The 19,546-nt window shown below is 42.5% G+C and overlaps 2 protein-coding genes and 1 pseudogene across 5 annotated transcripts in view; 2 read left to right on the top strand and 1 right to left on the bottom strand.

Annotated features, from left to right (window-relative positions):
• LOC139611995 (protein NLRC3-like) overlaps positions 1-19,546 on the top strand; it is a 418,379-nt gene that overhangs the window by 164,020 nt on the left and 234,813 nt on the right. The window lies entirely within an intron of this gene.
• The window catches only part of LOC139611997 (NACHT, LRR and PYD domains-containing protein 12-like), a 201,306-nt gene that overhangs the window by 131,960 nt on the left and 49,800 nt on the right, over positions 1-19,546 (bottom strand). Inside the window, exons 12-15 of one of the 3 annotated variants that reach the window (XM_071467107.1) lie at positions 19,278-19,454; positions 18,151-18,327; positions 17,639-17,812; positions 16,146-16,785 (exon numbers count right to left, since the gene is read on the bottom strand). The exons of the other annotated variants lie outside the window; for them this stretch is intronic. Of the exons in view, the coding sequence (XP_071323208.1) occupies positions 16,773-16,785; positions 17,639-17,812; positions 18,151-18,327; positions 19,278-19,454 (541 nt within the window). The 3' untranslated portion in view covers positions 16,146-16,772. Of the gene's footprint in view, positions 1-16,145; positions 16,786-17,638; positions 17,813-18,150; positions 18,328-19,277; positions 19,455-19,546 lie in introns of those variants that run through there. 3 annotated transcript variants of the gene reach the window in all.
• On the top strand, positions 1,736-12,181 carry LOC139612015 (NLR family CARD domain-containing protein 3-like; annotated as a pseudogene).

The raw sequence follows: 19,546 nt of genomic DNA, 5'->3' as shown, positions 1-19,546 counted from the left end.
CTCTTTCTACCTGCCACTTTTGCTGTCATGCATTTCACATTTACTGCAAAAGGAAGTTGAGCCCCACAATGTGACTTTGGAACATGCATATATCCTCCTTCCAACTTCCCTATTTCCTGTATAAACTGCCGTTTCAGTTCCTGTAATCCTTGGGGCACAGCTTCATTTCTCCATTTAAGGGTAATGTCAGGAATATTTTTCACTCCTTTCTTCTCTTTGCTCGTGTTGTAAACTGACGAACAACTGACGGGAAACATCAGACTCCAAGAGTCAGGAGTAGGTTCGTCATGTCATGTGACTGACAGGCATCAGCTTGAGTGCTCATTGCAAGCTGACAGAGCAGGGGGAAGTAGAACTAAAACTAACCTCCATGACTGAACATAACATGATCACCTTAAAATCTACCTTAAAATAACATGATGATTACTTCATGTTGTATTATTTGAGCTTAGAGGTGAAATAAATTCGGTCGGGGTTTTTGTGTGTGAAATAATCAGCTGTAGCTTGTTTCATTGAGTCATTTTCTACAGGGACATTGTAGACAAAGAGACTGTCAGATGAAATCAGTGGACCTCAGTCCTGAAACAGTCGCCCATGCAGCGTGTGAGCTGGGCTGCTCTTCACTTCACTGCAGCTTCATGACTCCATCTAGTGGACTGATGGTAGAAGTACAGCAGCTGATGGCAGCTTCCTCCTCCTCACACTGCTGTCTGACTGCATTCAACTGACCCTGATATGAAACAGGATTTCAGATTTCATGATGTGTGTTTCTCTCCACATGAAGGTGGAAAGTGTGTGTGAGCTGATGTGGATGTGAATCCAGCAGCATGGATCAGTGTGAGGACAGAGAGGAGGGAGCCCCTCCCTCTAAAACCACTCTGTGTGGGGACCATGAGAACCAGACCAGAGCTCAGAGGTGAGATGAGGATCTCTAACTGTCCGTGACTCTTCTCCATGTCAGAGCTCAGCACTCACATCACTGCTCCATCATTATTCACACTTAAAGCTGTTTGTGTGCTGTGTTGAAGCCCAGAGCAGCAGCAGCAGGACACACCAGACTCTGCTGGACCTGGACCTAGATCTGGACCTGGATCCAGCTGTGGTTTAAATATGGAGACAAATTCTCCCATGTTCAGTCTCTGCTGGAGGACATTCATAGTGTCGACCTAAGTTGTTCACATGAAAAGTGACAGAAATAATCTGAGTGGAGAATGAAAAAAGAGCTGAGAGAGAAGTTCAAGCCCCGCCTACTTACTAACCTGTACACAGCCGACCAATCACTGAGGGAGGTGGGTGTTTCAGACACTGTTTGACCACCTGACAAACACCTCTGATGGAGAGAACTGATCCCTTAAAATGCTCCTGATTAGTTTTTCAAGGGACAAACGCTGGGACTGCTTTTGGATCTGCTGACCGGGTCCACAAGGACAGACCCCAGTCAAGGTCTCAGAGCCAACAGCACAGGAGAGCCAGCAGAGAAGGTGCTACGACCCAGTTCCATGTTGTCAATGTGTGACAACATGGATGTACTATAAGAACTTGTAATAACACTATAACAAGTTCTTATAGTACATCCATCGCTCTCATTGCCCAAAGGCAGGATGGGAGTGACACTACTGCGCAGTCTCTATGGGCCACATAACGCGGAAGTAACCCGGAAGCCATTTTTAGATCCGGTTTGCTGTTCTTGTAACACATCCATGGTATTTATACATCCATGGTTTTCCACCCACTGCCCCCCACACACAAGCCTCCCTGGGCTCCTCCTGGTTGAAGTTTAGTTTCTCTTCTAACGAACACTGAGACGCTGATTATTTTCTCCACCTGAAGGTGATGTGAGGAGTTTTCTTAATGTTTGAGTCGTTAGCACCTGTAATGACCTGAGTTCCAGCAGAAACAGTGGAAGTTATCATGTTATTATGACTCAGTAACAGTAAAGTCTGGAGCAGCTTTAACTCTGTCCGCCATGTCGGGTCCATGTTCCCGGTAGAAGCGGTGGAATGAGAGCAGAAGCAGAGAGGTTTGATGGTCAGCAGTGAAACACAGAGTCGTTATCACTGTGTTGCTCCACATGCTGATGACTGAAGGCAACTGTCATGGCTGAATCAGCCTGTGGAGGAGGCGGACATGCCCGCTGCTCTCACGCTGTCCGAGCCCACTAAAGGCGGCCTGAGCTCGGCCGGACAGCCGCTGGAGAACAGCTGCATGTGACGTTTACTCTTCAGGGTTGATGTGGATGCAGTGTTGCAGGCTGAGGGGCTGACAGGGGGTTTAAAGCTTGGTGTGATGTTCAGAAGACAATTACTGCCACATCCAATGAGTCAGAGGAGCCTGGTTCTCCTCCAACTGGAGCCAGTGTCGCGTCTATTTTACCTCAATCCTGATCAATACTTACTAGTTCTCCCTATCACTGATCAATAGAGACTCTTGCTCCCTATCACTGATCAATAGTGACTCTTGCTCCCTATCACTGATCAATAGTGACTCTTACTCCCTATCACTGATCAATACTGAACATGTCATATTTTTAGAGAGTTTACTGAGAGTTTATTTTGATGATTTATTTCTCACTCTTGGATCGATATTCAGGATCAAACTCTTCAGCAGTGCTGGAAAGTAACTGAGTCATTTCCTCAAGTACAGTTCTGAGCTACTTTACTTATATCCATGTTCTGCTGCTTTCTACATGTACTGCAGCTGATGGACCTGACAGGTGTAGTTACTGCTCACGCTCCAGCTGTAGGTTGTAGATTAGAAAATGATCAGAACATATAAGATGTGGTTGAAGACGAACCACATCATGTTTGTCCTTTGACTATAGGACTCAGTGATTCAGCTGAAGAAATGAATGAGAGGAGGAGCAGCTGGACCCTGTCTCTGTTTCCCTGGTAACTCATGTCTGTAGTTAGAGTCACTGAAGGAAACTTTGGAGGCAGTTATTAGGAATTTACACACACATTAACATTCAATATTATTAATTACTAAGTATTATGAAAAAATAAGTAACTCAGAGTTGAACCAGTTATTTGATCAGCAGCTGATAACATAAAATGACTTTGTCTGTAACAGAAACTTTCCTTTGACAGGGCTCAGTCAGTGGAAATGGAGTCCTCCACTTCCTGTTTCAAGAGCTGGAGCTGATGGGGAAAAACACTTGATAACTGGTGGTGTTCTGGTCTGACTCAGAGACAAGCATTTGAAATGATTCATGTCAGTATATTGACATAATCCAGAATTTTTCTTTAATGAGAATAAAAAAAAAACAAGGCCCAGAACCATAAAACCATATGACAGGTTTGACTCTTCTTTTGCAAAGAAATGCTGTTTGTTAAATAAGATCACACATGAGCTCGACGTCTAAAAGCTGTAAAAATAAATTTAGCTGAGATGCCTAAACACCCAATTCAACTGAGAATCACCAAACCAGGTGAGTGAACTGAGCTGTACCTGTTAAATCACTTTTAAACCCACACACCACAAACTTGTTGTGAAGTGTCTCAGCTGTTCTCTCATCAAACCCACAGCCGACGCTGCGACGTCTGAGGAGCAGGATGAAGACTGAGTCTCAGTCTCTGTCTGCTGTCGGCCGTCACTGCTGTGAGTCAGACCGATGTGTGACTTGAATTTGTCCTGGATGAAGTTGGAGAGCAGGTGGCTGCAGTTGGCTCAGTTTAATCTCACAGATCTGTAAGATTCATTGATAATTGTTTACCAGGTCGACAGTCACTGATGACAAAGGTTTTTTACTGATCTGTTGATGCATTTTACAATCTTTCATCCCTTCAACATCAACATCAGCTCAGTGCAGCAAACAAACATATCAGAGCATGTAATATGATCATCTGAGATTTTTATTCTAGGTTAAAGAGTGTGTTATTGAGCTGTAAAAATCCTCTGATGCTACCAGGGAGAAAAGATGGAGGCGTCTGTGAAGGAGCAGCTGCTGGAAGCTTTGCAGGATTTGGGAGCTAAAGAACTGGAACTCTTCCAGTGGTACCTGCAGGATGCTGAGTTACCCGATGGTTTCCCTGCCATCAAAAGGTGCTATCTGGAGGATGCAAGCAGACCGCAAACAGTGAATTTGATGGTCAACATGTACACTGCTCAACATGCTATGCATGTGGCAAAGTGGATTTTAAAGAAGATCAAAGGCAATGAAGGTCAGTCCCAGGAAAAAAAAACATGATATACATGTCCCATTATGGATAAACAACAGTATCCAATAGATTTACAAACACCTGAAATGTATTCAAAGCTTAAGCTGTTTAATTTCTGGATGTCAGAACATATTTTATTTTTAAGCAATGCAGGTATAATGAAAATGGACAATGCATATTTTTTACAAATAACTATTTATCATATAAAATCACTGTCCCCCAACAGGAAAACAGTCACAAGTTGGGCCTCAAGATTCGTCAGCCCGTGCAGCTTCTACAGCAGGTAGCGTTCAACAGGTTTTCTGGTGGCTTGTCAGTAAGGCACAAACATTTCAGGTGCAGCTTGGATTTTACCATGAAAAGTTAACTCCATGTGCGTTAACCAGCTTTCAGTTGTTGGACTGTCATGTTGAGCTTCCAGGAAATTCACTTTTGTTTTCATTGTGATTTCTTCCCCAGAATCAGCCACGTTAAATACAATGGACTGGCCACATAAACTAGGCCTGACTTATCATATAATACTGTCACATTCACACAGCAAATAGTTGATAATGTTCGGCAGTATTTACCCCAGACGAACAGTTCTTCATGTCCTCTGCAACATTATCATGTAAAGACACATGTCCTAATATCTTAGTATGAAAGAAAAAACTGCACTGTTAAAGAAAAGTATATGCAAAAATAATGAAAATGTATGGTAAATTATTTTTAAATGCAGAAATTAACAAAAATTCATGAGTCAACTTTGAGTTTGTTGATATTTTTGCTGAAATGTACTCTACTGCATCTTTTGTTTTTAACAGGGTACTCAGTTTCATCTTCTATGTTGTTAAAGTCTTTGATATGACCCCCTAGACATTTCATATGGAAAAATTATGGATAAACTTATTACAAAAAAATGACATTTACTTGCCAGTAATGTTGGCAAGTAATGGAAATGGCAGCTATTTAATTTTTGAGTTGCTAATGTGTTTTAACAAAGGAGTAATACCCAAGGAGGATATGTGCCAATTTAGTATGTAATTTGAAAGATTTCTCTAAAATATGCATTATCTGCTGTGCTATTAAATGTTTTCTTATTATCTGTTGTTCATTCAGTGGCTCTTAACAAATGCCAGCCCAAACTCAAATCTAAGATGAAAAGGAAGTTCCAGTGTGTGTTTGAGGGAATTGCTAAAGCAGGAAATCCAACCCTTCTGAATAAGATCTACACAGAGCTCTACATCACAGAGGGAGGGGCTGGAGAGGTCAATGATGAACATGAGGTCAGGCAGATTGAAACAGCATCCAGGAAACCAGCCAGACCAGAAACAACCATCAGACAAGAAGACATCTTTAAACCCCCACCTGGAAGGGACGAACCAGTCAGAAGAGTGATGACAAAGGGAGTGGCTGGCATTGGGAAAACAGTCTTAACACAGAAGTTCACTCTGGACTGGGCTGAAGACAAAGCCAACCAGGACATACAGTTCACATTTCTATTCACTTTCAGAGAGCTGAATGTGCTGAAAGAGAAAAAGTTCAGCTTGGTGGAACTTGTTCATCACTTCTTCACTCAAACCAAAGAAGCAGGAATCTGCAGGTTTGATCAGTTCCAGGTTGTGTTCATCTTGGACGGTCTGGATGAGTGTCGACCTCCTCTGGACTTCCACAACACTGAGATCCTGACTGATGTCCACCTCAGTGCACGTGCTGCTGACAAACCTCATCAGGGGGAACCTGCTTCCCTCTGCTCGCCTCTGGATAACCACACGACCTGCAGCAGCCAATCAGATCCCTCCTGAGTGTGTTGACATGATGACAGAGGTCAGAGGGTTCACTGACCCACAGAAGGAGGAGTACTTCAGGAAGAGGTTCAGAGATGAGGAGCAGGCCAGCAGGATCATCTCCCACATCAAGACATCACGAAGCCTCCACATCATGTGCGACATCCCAGTCTTCTGCTGGATCACTGCTACAGTTCTGGAGGATGTGTTGAAGACCAGAGAGGGAGGAGAGCTGCCCAAGACCCTGACTCAGATGTACATCCACTTCCTGGTGGTTCAGTCCAAACTGAAGAATATCAAGTATCATGGACGAGCTGCAACAGATCCACACTGGAGTCCAGAGACCAGGAAGATGATCGAATCTCTGGGAAAACTGGCTTTTGAGCAGCTGCAGAAAGGAAACCTGATCTTCTATGAATCAGACCTGACAGAGTGTGGCATCGATATCAGAGCAGCCTCAGTGTACTCAGGAGTGTTCACACAAATCTTTAAAGAGGAGAGTGGGCTGTACCAGGACAAGGTGTTCTGCTTCATCCATCTGAGTGTTCAGGAGTTTTTGGCTGCTCTTCATGTCCACATGACCTTCATCAACTCTGGAGTCAATTTGATGTCAGAAGAACAACCAACATCCCTGTGGTTTAAACTGTTCAGAGACAAATCCAAACTCTTCTACCAGAGTGCTGTGGACAAGGCCTTACAGAGTCCAAATGGACACTTGGACTTGTTCCTCCGCTTCCTGCTGGGTCTTTCACTGCAGACCAATCAGACTCTCTTAAGAGGCCTACTGACACTGACAGGAAGTGGCTCAAAAATAATTCAGAAAATAGTTCATTACATCAAGAAGACAATCAAAAAGACTCCCTCTTTAGAGAAAAGCATCAACCTGTTCCACTGTCTGAATGAACTGAATGATGCTTCTCTAGTGGAGCAGATCCAACAGTCCCTGAGATCAGGACGTATCTCCACAGATAAACTGTCTCCTGCTCAGTGGTCAGCTCTGGTCTTCATCTTACTGTCATCACAAAAAGATCTGGATGTGTTTGACCTGAAGAAATACTCTGCTTCAGAGGAAGCTCCTCTGAGGCTGCTGCCAGTGGTCAAAGCCTCTAACAAAGCTCTGTAAGTGTATAGATTGTCAGATTTATTCATCGTTATATAAAGAGACTCATATCTTTTCAACTGCAGAGGAAATAAATTCCACTCTTCTTTAATTCCTTGTTATCATCTCTTCAGACTGAGTGGCTATAACCTCTCAGAGAGAAGCTGTGAAGCTCTGTCCTCAGTCCTCAGCTCCCAGTCCTCTAGTCTGAGAGACCTGGACCTGAGTAACAACAGCCTGCAGGATCCAGGGGTGGAGTCACTGTCTGCTGGACTGATGAGTCCACACTGTACACTGGAAACTCTCAGGTCAGACCTTGTTTTAAATGACTGTAAGCATTTCTCAAATCCAGCAATGCTGACATTAGAGAGTCCATACAGTTTATTTAAGTTCCAGAGTTGAAGGCCAACACAGCTGAAGGCTCCAAACCCCATGGTAGTCAGATAAGCAGGAGATACACTGAGATTAATAGGAGAGGAAGATCCAAGAGTAGGGGCAGGTGTGCAGATATGGAGTAGATGAGACACATAAGGAGGTGCCAGGTTGTTGCAAGGTTACTTGAAGCAGAATCTTGAAATTAATATGGTGTTTGACAGGGAGCCAAAGCAATTGCTGGAAGACAGGTGTAATATGTGAAGTTTATGGAGGAGTTTGCGAGGAAGACCAGAGAGGATAGATTCACAATAATCAATCCAGGTTGTGACTAATGAGCACACAACACTAGCAGTGACCAGTGTAAGCAATTGATATTTTGTATATGGAAAGATGCAGCCTGGGTGATGTTATTGACATGGGCTTCGAAGTGCAAGGTGTAACTTTTTAACTGGGATGCAGGAGGAACTGTGACATTGTCAATAACTACAGATAAACTGTCAAGTTTGGCTAAGGTAGTTTTGGTACTAACGAGGAGAACCGCAGTTGTATCACTGTTGAGTTTCAGAAAGTTAGAGGACAACCAGGAGATCATTTCCAGTAGACAATCAGAGAGGGAAGATGGTGGAAGGGTGGACTTTGGATAAGAAGACTTGAACAGCTGGGTGTCATCAGCATAACAGAGGAACTGAATATTACATTTCCTAAAAAATGTGTCCAAGAGGCAGAAGGTGGATGATAAATAGGTGGGAGCCTTATGTCAGAGCTAAATACTGGGCAAGCTTATGATCAAAAATTGTCTAACCAAACAAACTGAGTGTGACCAGATAGATATGATTTAAACCAGGTGAGAGGGATGCTAATGATGCTAATGGCTGCTAATTTCTCTTGGAGAGGAGCGATAAGAGATTGTGTCAAAGGCTGAGCTCAAATCAAGGCGCACAAGTATGGTTAACCCCAGAATCAGCTGCCATTAACAGGTCTTTGGTGATTTTGATCATGGCTGTCTCAAACTGACTTTTCCTGAACTTACTTCTAATCTAATGCTACGCAATACAAATAAACATTCAAAGGCCATGAAACTATAAAATGCTAATCAAATAACTGCCATAATGTTAACCCAATAAAATAATGTAAGGTTTTAAAGTCCATTCTTTAATTCGTAGTGTTTCTCTTTGTTCTCATCGTGGTTTGAAGGAAAGAGCTCTGCAGACCACAAGGGTGGGGTTATATAACATCTTGGGTGTGGTCAATAGGATGACAGGTGATTTCAGGTAAGGCGAGGTATTAAACTTGTGATTGAACAATTACATTAACCCATGTTTTAGCTTCTCCTCTCAAGATAAACCCAGGCGGTAAACAGGATTTTAAGTGAATCAGCTTCCAAATGATCAGCTGCTCTGCATTTGCTGTTAGTTTGCTTCGAGCTGTAGAGCAAACTGAGATTTTTGTTCCTTTTAACACTTACATGTCCTCATGTTCATTTTTTCATTGTCAGTCTGCGCACCTGTGAGCTCTCAGAGAGAAGCTGTGAAGCTCTGTCCTCAGTCCTCAGCTCCCGGTCCTCTAGTCTGAGAGAGCTGGACCTGAGTAAGAACAACCTGCAGGATTCAGGGGTGGAGTCACTGTCTGCTGCACTGAGGAGGTCACACTGTTCACTGGAAACTCTCAGGTCAGATGAAGTTACTGTTTGTTTGAAATGACTGGAAATATCGAGTATATCAAGTCCAACACTGTTGACATCAGGGAGGGCCGTACACTTTAAACTGCTTCACTAATGATTTTTCACATTTTTAAATGTTTCAGTCCATTTGTCATCTTCAACTTTATATTCTGTAGAGCACACATATATGAACTCTGGTTCAGTTATATAAATTCATTGATGATGATTTGTGATGTGGTTTGGATAATTACATGTCAGTGTTAATGACGCCAGTGAAAGCTAAATCATTCACTGACAACCTTTTTTTTCAGGACTACAACTAAATAATAGGTAATGAGAACTATGACAAAACACATTGTATGTTTTATCAACCAATAAAAAGTAATAACTTGAAAGACAAATGGACAAATGAACTAATTAATAATACTAATACCACTGGTTCATAATAATAATTTGCACAGTTTTATTTAATGACCTGCCTTTATCTGTGGAATCACTGTAGTTTCTGCCTCTGTCAGTAATTTTCTCTGACGTTCTCTGGAGAAACACATTTCTGGACTGAATCTAAAGTTGACTGAGAAACTTCATACATAATTACTACATCCTTAAGAGATGTGGATGTAATGTCAGCGTCACTGTCAATTGGATGTCTTTGAATGTTGCTGTCAGGAGGAATAAGTGAATTCAAGATTAATGTCTGTCGTTCAGCCTCAGCTCAACCTCTCTTAGACTGAACTCCTACTCATCATGGCCACTTTCTCCATCACAATGTCAATATCAAAATCACCTCTTCAACTTACCCCAACCATGAAACCTGGGCGTCATGTTTGAAGAGCAGCTCTCCTCCTCTGACCATGTTGCTTCTGTCTTGTGGTTGTGCTGCTTCGCTCTATACAACATTACTGGCCTGACCTGCCTCAGTATCGCACCCAGCTCTGGGCCCAGGACGTGATTATCTCCACCATGACCCCTGCAGATGCTCCCCTGGTGGACCTCCCTGTATTTATATAGCACTTGTACCAAAGGCACTTTACATGTTGCCTCTCATTCATCTATTCAAACTCACTGATGGCAGGGACCTACTTATGCAAGGAACTGGTGAGGTCAGGTTTTTGCCCAAGGACACTTCATGTGGACAGGGGCAGATCCGTGATCCACAGAAAAAATATCTGTTTAATGTTTTGCCCAGTTGTGAAATGCAGTTCTGTTAGTTTGTTGGGAACTGTGAAGCAAACTGAGGTTTTTGTTCCTTTTAACACAGATATTGTTTGTCCTCTTCTTCATTATTGTCTCTTCAGCCTGAGTGGCTGTGAGCTCTCAGAGAGAAGCTGTGAAGCTCTGTCCTCAGTCCTCAGCTCCCAGTCCTCTAGTCTGAGAGAGCTGGACCTGAGTAACAACAACCTGCAGGATTCAGGAGTGAGGCTGCTGTCTGCTGCCGCCGCAAGTCCACAGTGTTCACTGGAAATTCTCAGGTCAGGATTCATCAACCTGTTTCACTGATGACCATGTAAAACCTGATTTGCATTAGCGAATATTCATCCAAACTGTGTAGGATTTTGTTAAACAGTCATTTCTAGACTCCGAAAATTACTTTATGTGGAGTCTGTGGAGATTTTTCATCTATTTCTGTATTATTATTATCATTATTATTATTATTATTATTATTATTATTCACCTACTGATGGTCAAGATGTTTTCCTAAATGTAGTTGTAAGTCGTCGTTCACATGTATTTAACCTCAGTGGGACAGGCGCTGCGATACAAAGAAAGAGTACCTGCACACTAAATTCACAGCTCCCCTTTGTTAGCAGAGGTTTGAGCAGCAGGTCGTTACTGTTGAACTCATTTGCTCACAGTAACCAAGGAGTCTCACAGTCTTCATTTTGATAAGATACAGAAGAAGAATTTCCAGCAGTTTGAGCCTCTTGCTGTTTGATCCTCTCCAACATGTGTTTCTGACTGTCTCTTGTTTAGTCTCTTCCCTGACATGTGAACATCTGTCAGATTTATTCATCTAACATATCACAGACTGTGAAACTGTCGAGCAAAGTGAAAGACTCTAAACTCAACATACAGGAAGGAAGCTTTAAGGATTGTGTGTCTTCACAAATGATGAAATATTTTCTCTGTATAATGACAAGATAAAGACTCCACTACCTTTCTCTCTGTGGTGACTGTACGTCCATACATACAAGCCTACATCTGAAGAGAGTAATAAACCATCTGTCTTTAAAAGCAGTGTAATGTCTATGTTTGCATGCTGAATGTGAATGTGCCCCCTCCCTCTTTCAGGGTGGAGCCTGGTGGAGTCCAATGGTTGAGACGAGGTCTGAGGAAGTGTAAGTGTGTTTTTCATTTGATTCATGAAAACGAAACAAGACTCAGTCACAACAGATCAATAACTCCACCTGTGTTGTGTCTCGTTGTCTCCATCAGATTCCTGTGAACTCACACTCGACACAAACACAGTGAACACAAAGCTCCAACTGTCTGACGACAACAGGAAGGTGACACACGTGGAGGAGGATCAGTCGTATCCTGATCATCCAGACAGATTTGACCACTGGGCTCAGCTGCTGTGTGGAACTGGTCTGACTGGTCGCTGTTACTGGGAGGTGGAGTGGAGTGGAAGGGTTTATATATCAGTGAGTTACAGAGGAATCAGCAGGAGAGGAAACAGAAAAGACTGTGTGTTTGGAGAGAACCATCAGTCCTGGAGACTGTACTGCTCTGATCAAGTTCACTCTGTCTGTCACAATAAGAGAGAAACATCTGTCTCCTTCTCCGTCTCCTCCTCCTCTGTCCCCAACAGACAGAGGAGAGTAGCAGTGTATGTGGACTGTCCTGCTGGCTCTCTGTCCTTCTACAGAGTCTCCTCTGACTCACTGATCCACCTCCACACCTTCAACACCACCTTCACTCAGCCTCTGTGTCCTGGGTTTGGGTTCTGGTCGTCTGGCTCCTCAGTGTCTCTGTGTTCAGTGTAGTAGAGAGAGTCTCCTCCTGTTAGAGAAACTCTCTCACTGTTGAACAGATCGTTCAGTCTGTACATGTCTCTTTCACTCACTAACATGTTTTCAGATTAATGTACTGAACAAGTTTGTTTATGAACTGTTGTAAATGTTACAAATATTACAGGATATATATATTTTTGATAATCTGTCATTTATTTATCCTTTCACAATAAAAGTATCACTGTGAATGTTTGGTCTCTGTGAATCTCAGGACTACTCAACTGACTCAGTTCAAACTGAAATTCTGTCAGTTTGTTTGAAGGTCTGAGAAAAGGCCTGATTCTGAGGCTCATGGTGTTGAACATTTATGTCCAGAGGGAAGAATGAAAAGTTCTAAGACATTAGGTTTTACAGTGACTTTGTCAAAAACAACTTGAAGTGTACCTCTTGGTCTTTTATTTTGAAAGCACGTCTATAGACCGTCTGTGGGACAGAAACATCCCTTGCAGCTTTATTGCAACTACAGTTGCGTGTCAATACTGCAGCCGAGCTGGTGGCAGTCGTACACCTGAAGGATGTCAGCCACCTGGAGAAGGGTCCGGCTGCAGCCTGCAGACCAGGGGGCGTGGTGTGATCGGGGCGTGACGTGACAATCTAGTTACACGCTCAAACCCACAGTAGGCCAATAGCAGTCATGCTGCTCCTGCTCACAAACACCCCCTCATACAAACATGGGGTGGCTGCAGCTGAGGAGAAAAAGCCTGAGGGTCGGTGGTTTGATCCCCAGCTCCCCCGGTCCTCATTTGAATTGGGAGTGTAGGTCTTTTACTTTCATTGATCTTATATATCATAGTTATTGTTGTTATAGTACTAATAATATACTTATAGTACACATTTTTGTGCATGTGGACCATTAATAATAAAAAATAAATAAATAAAAAAATCACAAGAACTTGTGAAAAAAAAGTGGAATATAAAAAGTACAAAGTTTATTTTTAGCCCTCATTTATATTTAATGTACAAACCAGGCAGAAGATGGTGGGGAACTTACATTATATACACACTCCTGACTCTCCCAGCTGGTCTGAGAGCATCTGGGAATGTAGGAGGAGCTTATCTTGGCTGCTCTGGTTGCCCTTTTCCCACCATGGATCCAATCAGGTTGAGTGACTAGAAAAAGGAAGGATGGATCTTATTATCCATCTTAATTATGACAATATAAACTATTTCCTTCATTGATCCAGGTTAACTTCTCATCAAATAGTACACCTAGAAATCTAATTATTCTGACTTGTTCAAGTGTTTGCCCATATAATTTCAGTGATACTGTTTTATGACTCCTGGCAAAACATATCACTTGTCTCATTGCCGCAGATACTGTTACTTGAAGCCCCACTCATTTGCCCACTGTCCCACAATCCCAACGGCTGCCTGGAGTTTTCCCTGAATATACTTTAGATTCCACCCCCTTACCCATAAGGCCCCATCATCAGCATACAGAGATTTACCTATTCCTAAATCTTTTATTTGCTCAAAAATATCATAAATCATGATGTTAAATAATATCAGACTACAAACACTTCCCTGCGGGGTTCCATTTTCAACCTGATATACTCTTGAGTATTCTGTTCCCACCCTTACTTCTATTGTCCTCTCACGGAGGAAGTCCAGCACCCAGTTGTACAACCTGCCACCCACCCCTAATCTACTCAGTTTACTTAGTAAACCTTCCTCCCACAACATATCATAGGCTCTTTCTAATACAGCAACTACTATCTCCTTATTTGTTTGGGCTTTTCTAATTTCTGACTCCAAGCGTAGCACAGAGTCCATGGTGTTTCTCTCTTTCTGAAACCCACTTTGGAAGGGAGAGAACAAGTCTTTACTTTCTAGAAAGTACAGTAGCGTCCCTTACCATCCGTTCCATAGTGTTTCCCAACTGTGATGTAAGAGCTATTGGTCTATAGTTTGAGGGATCTGATGAGTCTTTGCCAGGTTTTACAATGGGTACAATGACTGACTGTTTCCATGCAACTGGAATTTTCCCAGTGTCCCACAGTGTATTGAACAATTGTAATAATACCATCAGTGCACTGTCGTCCATATGATCCGGCATGCTGTGACAAATGCCGTCTTTCCCTGGTGATGACTGCTGTGTGTTGGAGATGGCCCTTTTCAATTCAAACCAACTAAAAGGAAAGTCTAAACTATCTCCTGTTGCAGGTTTCCTAATATTAATACCTGTGTTTAGTGCCAGAATGTGATCTCTACCCTGTCTAGCATTTTCAGATTTTAACTAAAGTCTCTGCCAAAATGTCTGCCTTTTCTATGCTGCTGACTGCTGTTTTGTTGCTTATTGTCAACGCCGGTATTAAAGAATTCCTCCTAATGCCACTCATTTTCCTGACCATACCCCCCATCTCAGATACCTGTGTCTCTCTCCCTGCTGTGTCATAGTATCGCCTCCCGTGTGCACGCTTGGTTGTTCTTATAATTTTCCTAACTGCTGCTTGAGATCTTTTATACTGGATTAATGTGTCTAGTGAGTGATGTTTTTTCAACTGCCTAAATGCTGTTTCTCATTTTCACTGCTTGCCTACAATGTTCATTCCACCATGGAACATTCTTCTCACCTCTGCTTCCTGTGCTCTTTGGTATGGTTTCCTTTGCTGCTGCATATTGGCTGCCACTAACTCTCCGTTAAACTCGTCCCCATCTGAGATGTGTTCTCTGAGTAAAGCTTCACACTTTCTCTTACTCAGCACACGAAACAATTCCCAGTTTGCTTGGTTTAATTTCCATCTTGGAATCCTTAGCTCCTCCTCTTGGTGTATCTCTACTCCTATCTTAATTATTATAGGGTAATGATCACGGCCCACTGGTGACTGGTTTAATACTTCCCATGTTGTAGCTCCTGCAATTCCATCTGATACCAGTGTAAGGTCAATTGCACTCTCCTTATTTTGAACACTATTATATCTAGTACCTCTGCAATCATTCACACATACTAATCCTTTTTCCTCCATATTTCTCTTCTAATGACCTTTGACCCAAAATGGTATGTCCTCCACTAGCCACTTGTCCGATTGCTCTGTCACACTCCGATCTCGCCACGCCCGCAGCACTGCAGGCTGCAGCCGGACCCTATTGGAGGGGCTCTGCTGCCCGTCTCGCCACATGTGAAAAATGGAAACATTTCTGGGGGGGGCAACGCCACATAGATGATGTTTATTCTATTATAATCTATTATTATATCATATTATTGTTTACTGAGTTAAGTTAGTCCATACCTAGGCGTTAAGCTCACACCTATTACCTATTACCACCTATTACGCATACTCAATGTGGTTTGTTATCATGTACCAGGCTGTTAGAGCATTGGCTAAGTGTACCACTGTAATGACTTCTTGGTAGAGAACACCAACGATGGCTTGTTGGCTGAGCATGCCAACATGATGATTGATGATACCAGCTACCAGCTGCTCATTAGAACACCAGTGGAGCAATGTTAGGGCATTGGTGGAGCAACCATAGGGCAATAGTTGGGCTTACAGATGTAATTAAACATGATAAATGTATTCCCAAGTGCATTGAGGTTCTTTTTAAAAAGGTGCAGTGAAGCCCCTTCAAAGATAAGGGAGTCAGCTGATGGCAGCTAAGGGGGTTCAAACTAAGGTTACATGACACCAAGAATGAACATGCAAGATGATTGAGGATGTAGCTGGACACCATGAGTAACTGTCACAAAAGGTAAAGGCTGATTGGGACTCCATTATTTCCAAGGCACCTGGGAAGTCTTTTTTTAGAAGGCAGGCAAAGTTGCCTTTTTAGAGGCAAAGTGTGCAGGATGTTTTATGGGATAAAAGGATGTGAAGAACAGTTTGGACATCAGTCTGGTCCAGGACGGACTCGGGTCTATGACTTGTCACAAGGAATAAACTCTACTACATCAAACCCTGAGGGTCTTCAGTGCCTTTTTGAAAAATTTTTTGACTCATTCAAGTACTTTCAAGAAACTTTTGTTACATGTTGGTGTAGAAGTCCAGAGTCATATCTCGCCCAGACGTGGATCATCATTTTACACAGCAAGAGCTTCACAACAAACACACAACACAACAACAACACACACAGTCGTTTAGGAATAAACTGGCAGCTTTATGGAATAAAAGAGGAGTAAAATATAAAAACAATGACTGGTTAAAAACCAGGAATCAAACAGGAAGTCAATATAAAAACATTATTGACCATAAAGGAGGATTTAAAGTCCAGTTAATTAATGATCCATTGACTCAGTGACACTTGTTGACTCAGCATTATAATGGAGAGATGAACATTTTTCAAGCCAAGCTGTTGGTCTGTGTGATTGTTCCTCCTTAACACAACTTGAATGAAGAGATGGAGGATAAAAACAACATGTTCCTCCTGTACAATAATATCTGGGAAAGTTCAGCTGAAGAACATGAGGCTTCAACGTCTGAGTCAAACTCATCTTCAGAGTTCAAGTCATTTTACTGTGAAATTCCCTCTTTGTGAAGCTCAACAAGGAAACTGTTCAGAGCTGAACTTGATGAGCTTTAAGTCCAGAGACACTGATGATGCTCTGTCAGATCCAGAGGAACACACAGGGATGATGGTGGACTGGACTCTGTGTGTGACAGTGGAGCTGCTCTCAGATCAGTTCAGACTGCAGCACTGAGAGTCATCTCCACTTCTTCTGGTTCCTCTGTCAGTCACTGCTGGATCAAGCTCTCCTCTCCACTCTCACCACCAACATCTGTGTAGAGAAGAAGAAAGCAGAGGAGATGAATCAGTGTTTACAGAGACTCACTTCATCAGTCAGTGATGCAGCAGGGACTTCAGTCCTGTTCAGACCGGATGTGCAGCAGCTGCTTCCTCTCAGCTCTCATGTTAACGTGTTGGAGTGAACACACTGAGCTGGAAGCTCACAGACCTGCAGAGACGTTCAGCATCAAGTCTGTTCACTCTGCACATTTCACTCAGTCCACAGTGGAAACAAAGTGCTGAGTCAGCAACAGGTCAGTGATGGATTCACTCCTGTTACCTGTCAGCTGATGTCACTTTAAACACAGAGTCTCTGTGTGTTGATCAACATGTGAGCTGCTTCTGAAACATCACCTGACTGAACATGGAGGCTGTCACTAAGAGCCAGGGACTGTCAGGCTCCATCACACTGATCTCAGAGCTGTGACACAGATGAAACTGATCAGCTGTTTAGTGTTGAAACCAGAGAACAAACAGTCTCAGATCAGATTGGACAGTTTGATGAATGAGGACACTGTCTCTGTCCATCTGTGAGGCTGTCAGCTGGAATCAGCTTTATTTCCTGTACACATCAACACAACAACAACAGTCGTCTTCACATCAACTCAGTCACATGATCACAACAAGCTTGTGGCTGCTCTGATTGGCTGACTGTTGTCTCTCTCTCTGTCTTTCTGTCCAATCCTGAAGCCTGTCCCCGTTCTCCTCTCACAGCTTCACTGAGGAAAGCAGCCACTGAGGAGTTTGGAGGTTCACAGGAAACACTGGATCTTTGCTCTGTTACTAACTGTGTTTAGTACAATACTGCTGAGAGCAGCATGGACTGACTCCGCCCCTCTACTGACCTCAGAGTCTCCAGTCTACAGTCTGGACTCTCCACGAGACCAAGGAGATCCTTCAGGTCTGAATCCTGCAGGTCGTTGAGTCTCAGGTCCAGTTCTCTCAGATGGGAGGGGTTGGACTTCAGAGCTGAGCCCAGAGAAGAACAGCTGATCTCTGACAACCTGCAGTCCTTCAATCTGAATAAAGAATCAAAGATGTAGATCAATGATTGATAATCAATCAGATTTGTCCTGATCAATGATCTTTGTCTAAAATGAGTAGAGTGACTTTGTCCTTCTGTTATTGTGGATCATCATCATGTCAGTACAACACAACATTGTCAACACAACAGTTTTGTGACTGAAATGAGCTGAAACTGAAGAATCATTCTCAGTCTGAGAGAAGAACAACTGGAAACATGAGACAACAACTATTTACAATGTCATTCATTCATTCACAGTCAATGGATTCAACTTGTGTGTGAAGCTTCATTAGCTGTGGATTCAAGATATAAGATCTACAACAGTGAACTGACCTCAGAGTCTCCAGTCTACAGTCTGGACTCTGCAGAAAACCACACAGACCCTTCACTCCTGGATCCTGCAGGTCCTGGTTCACACTCAGGTCCAGTTCTCTCAGATGGGAGGGGTTGGACTTCAGAGCTGAGACCAGAGAAGAACAGCTGATCTTTGACAACCAGCACTCAATCAGTCTGAATAAAGAATCAAAGATATGAGTTTAGGAGACAAAGTTCCTGCTTGAAACCACAAAGAGTCAAACAGACAAAGTAAAAACAGCTCTCATTAATATTCATGACAACATGCTGCTGCTTCAATAAAGACGTAGTGACTCCACCTCTTCAACTCTGCCAGCTCCACCTGTGGCTCCATCTATACAAACTCATGTTGTGCAGATTCTACTAAAGATCCTCAAGTTTTCAAAGACAACAAACATGTCAGGCTGGAGTTTGGAGACATGAGAACAAATGTATAGAAATATATATTAAATTCACTAGTTGATGGTGAAGAGTATGTCATACTGCTTATTTGCTTATTTTTCATTTAATGATCAAGAAGACACAGTAAAAGTAACCACATATGATTTTAGTATGATTTTAAATATGATTTTAAATATGATTTTAAATATAATGTTAATATGATTTTAATATGATTTTAATCTGATTGTAATATGATTTTAACATATGATTTTAATGAATACATATGATTTAACCCTATTATAATATGAGTGTATCTCACCAGACTCGGGGCTGCAGGACTCACATTAAACTGTGGTGTTTCACCAAAAGGCTACAAATGTCAATGTCAGTGTCATGAAGAATATGTTTGTACAACAGCATTGTGTGTGTGAGTATTGCAAGATTATGAGTTTGGGTCCGGAGCTCTGCAACAGATCCTCTTTTAATTTTGTGAAAGCTTGTTTAATAAATTAGTGAAAAGAATTCTGAATTTGTCTCCTGCATTAACTTCATCAAACAAACGAGCGAGAAGAGCAGCTCTAAAAGCAGAGAAGAAGAAAACAGACTTTACCATGAAGATCCTCAGTGTGGATCAGTATAATATCAGCCTCATATCTGCAGCTCAGTGTCAACACAACTTTCACATCACATTCATCTCAGCACAGAAAGAAAACATGGAGTCTGACCTCAGAGTCTCCAGTCTACAGTCTGGACTCTGCAGAAAACCACACAGATTCTTCACTCCTGGATCCTGCAGGTCCTGGTTTCCACTCAGGTCCAGTTCTCTCAGATGGGAGGGGTTGGACTTCAGAGCTGAGACCAGAGAAGAACAGCTGATCTCTGATAAACTGCAGCCCCTCAATCTGAATAAAGAATCAAAGATGTAGATCAATGATTGATAATCAATCAGATTTGTCCTGATCAATGATCTTTGTCTAAAATGAGTAGAGTGACT

Source organism: Trachinotus anak, unplaced genomic scaffold (genome assembly GCF_046630095.1).
Source record: "Trachinotus anak isolate AG129_WGS33_773 ecotype Australia unplaced genomic scaffold, CSIRO_AGI_Tana_v1 ptg000029l, whole genome shotgun sequence".
NCBI lineage: Eukaryota > Metazoa > Chordata > Actinopteri > Carangiformes > Carangidae > Trachinotus > Trachinotus anak.
The sequence above is the reverse complement of the archived record's forward strand: the minus strand, read 5'-3'. Positions and strand labels throughout refer to the sequence as shown.